Source organism: Amblyomma maculatum, chromosome 9 (assembly GCF_055883805.1).
Source record: "Amblyomma maculatum isolate TAMU_Amacu chromosome 9, ASM5588380v1, whole genome shotgun sequence".
Taxonomy (NCBI): Eukaryota; Metazoa; Arthropoda; class Arachnida; order Ixodida; family Ixodidae; genus Amblyomma; species Amblyomma maculatum.
In genome coordinates, this window is record NC_139352.1 from 61,623,498 (window position 1) to 61,625,235 (window position 1,738).

The 1,738-nt window shown below is 49.8% G+C and overlaps 1 protein-coding gene across 1 annotated transcript; it reads right to left on the reverse strand.

Moving 5' to 3' along the window:
- Window positions 1-313: 313 nt before the first annotated feature.
- Window positions 314-1,516, reverse strand: LOC146179184 (TNF receptor-associated factor 5-like). Its single transcript, XM_084578862.1, has one exon. It carries the CDS (start codon window positions 1,274-1,276, stop codon window positions 617-619), a length of 660 nt encoding a protein of 219 aa, XP_084434988.1. The 5' UTR covers window positions 1,277-1,516; the 3' UTR covers window positions 314-616.
- Window positions 1,517-1,738: the final 222 nt, after the last annotated feature.

Genomic DNA, 1,738 nt, shown 5'->3' on the forward strand with positions numbered 1-1,738 from the left:
ATCAATCGCCAGCAAATGAAGCTGCAAGCGCAGGTCTAAGTCGAATGACGTGATGTTCCTTCGCCACTTGAACGAAGCCCGTGAGCGCGAATTCATTTGCTGACCCTTTATCGCTCATCCGGCCGTCGTGACGTTCGCTGTTGGGGGATAATGTCTCGTACCGGCCGTGTTAGAATCTAGGTCGTGACGGCTGTTCTCGTTAAGCCTGGAATATCTCATGCGGGCGCCATGTTTTCTGTCCTAAAGATCCCGCATTCAGCAAACATGATGTCTCCACAATGTGTCATTAATGTAAAGAACTATGCTTAGAGTTCAGCCTTTCTTTTTATTGAACATAACAAAAGGACGTTGCATGGGAATAAGGCAGTACAGAAGTAAGCACAAATGACAAGAACAGCTATACATACATGCTATTTGTTCTTCACAAAAACAAAACACGACAATGAAACCAGAAGCGAGCTGTGGCACACTGAGGTTGCTACGCAAGTGGTTGAAACGAAAAGGTGCTGAGTGGCCAGGCTGGCGTTAACTTGGAAACAGTTGCACAAAGAGCACCAACAGCGAAGTTACAAAAAGAAGCTTTACCGTTTCACACTACAGTCGACCGACGACGTCTTCACATAGCCTTGGGCCCGGCATCGAGATGTGTGAGTAGACGCTCGAGCTGATCCTTCAGCAGTTTCAGGGCTTCTTCCAGAGTGCTGCAGTCTCCGTCGCCAGTACCCGCTCCGTCTAATGCTTGTTCAAGCTCCCTGCGGGCGTTTTCCAAGTCCTCCTGCAAAGCCTGGGCATCCGCGTCTCCCAGTAGAACCGTCGCCGGACCTTTGCATGTTGGAAAATGGGTGGCGATGGTCTTGTACGCAACGGCCTCTTGGCATTTCGAACACGTCGTCAGGTAGAAGGTGCAGCTGTTCTTCAAGTGCTCATCCAAACTCCCGAGTTTTCCAATAAAATCACAGCCTTTATCCGCATAGACGCAATATACTTTCAGGCCTGACAGTGCACCTCTCACATCTCGAGGAAAGCCGCTGTAATTTAGGTTCAACTTCTCCTTATCGATTAGGCACACGGGATTCGTATCCTTTGACAGATCCTCTAGACACTCTTCGCAAACAATATGGAAGCAGGAGAGTACCTTGGTAGCCGGCGACACAACACCGCACCAGCTGCAGAATAGAACGTCGTCCAGTTGGGCCTCAAATTGCACAGTCTTGCCGTTAATATGCTCTCCGAAGCCGGTCACAAAGTACTTCACAGAATTCCGAACTTCAGCCATCCCTGAAGCCGACCGCTTTGTATACCAGGGGTGATAATCCAGGGTATACTGCGGCCACTGCGTCACAGCAAATGAGGGAAGGATATGAGGAGCAAGCACAGCAACCCAGTCAAGCCACCGGTCTGTTGAATGGCGCTGCCATCGAAACTGTGTCAGACTGGCACTCAAGAGCCTCACGCCTAAACAGAAGCGTTTGCGTTGGATGCCTCTATGACATGCGTAAAACTTAGTTTCCTTTTGAAGGAAAGGCAGCAAAGGGGTGAGATGTCGCTATCAAGAGAGGGGAACTTGCAGCGCCAATGCGGCCGGCTATCTTTGCAGAAAGAGGGTAAGGGAAAGCACCGTGAAGTTTGGGAGCGATACGCTAGGTTCTGTATCTTTTTCAGACATGACATTTGTTTAGCCACGACGCATACTAGCGAACATCATGTGGTCTCGTGACAGCATTACCGCCGCAAGGAA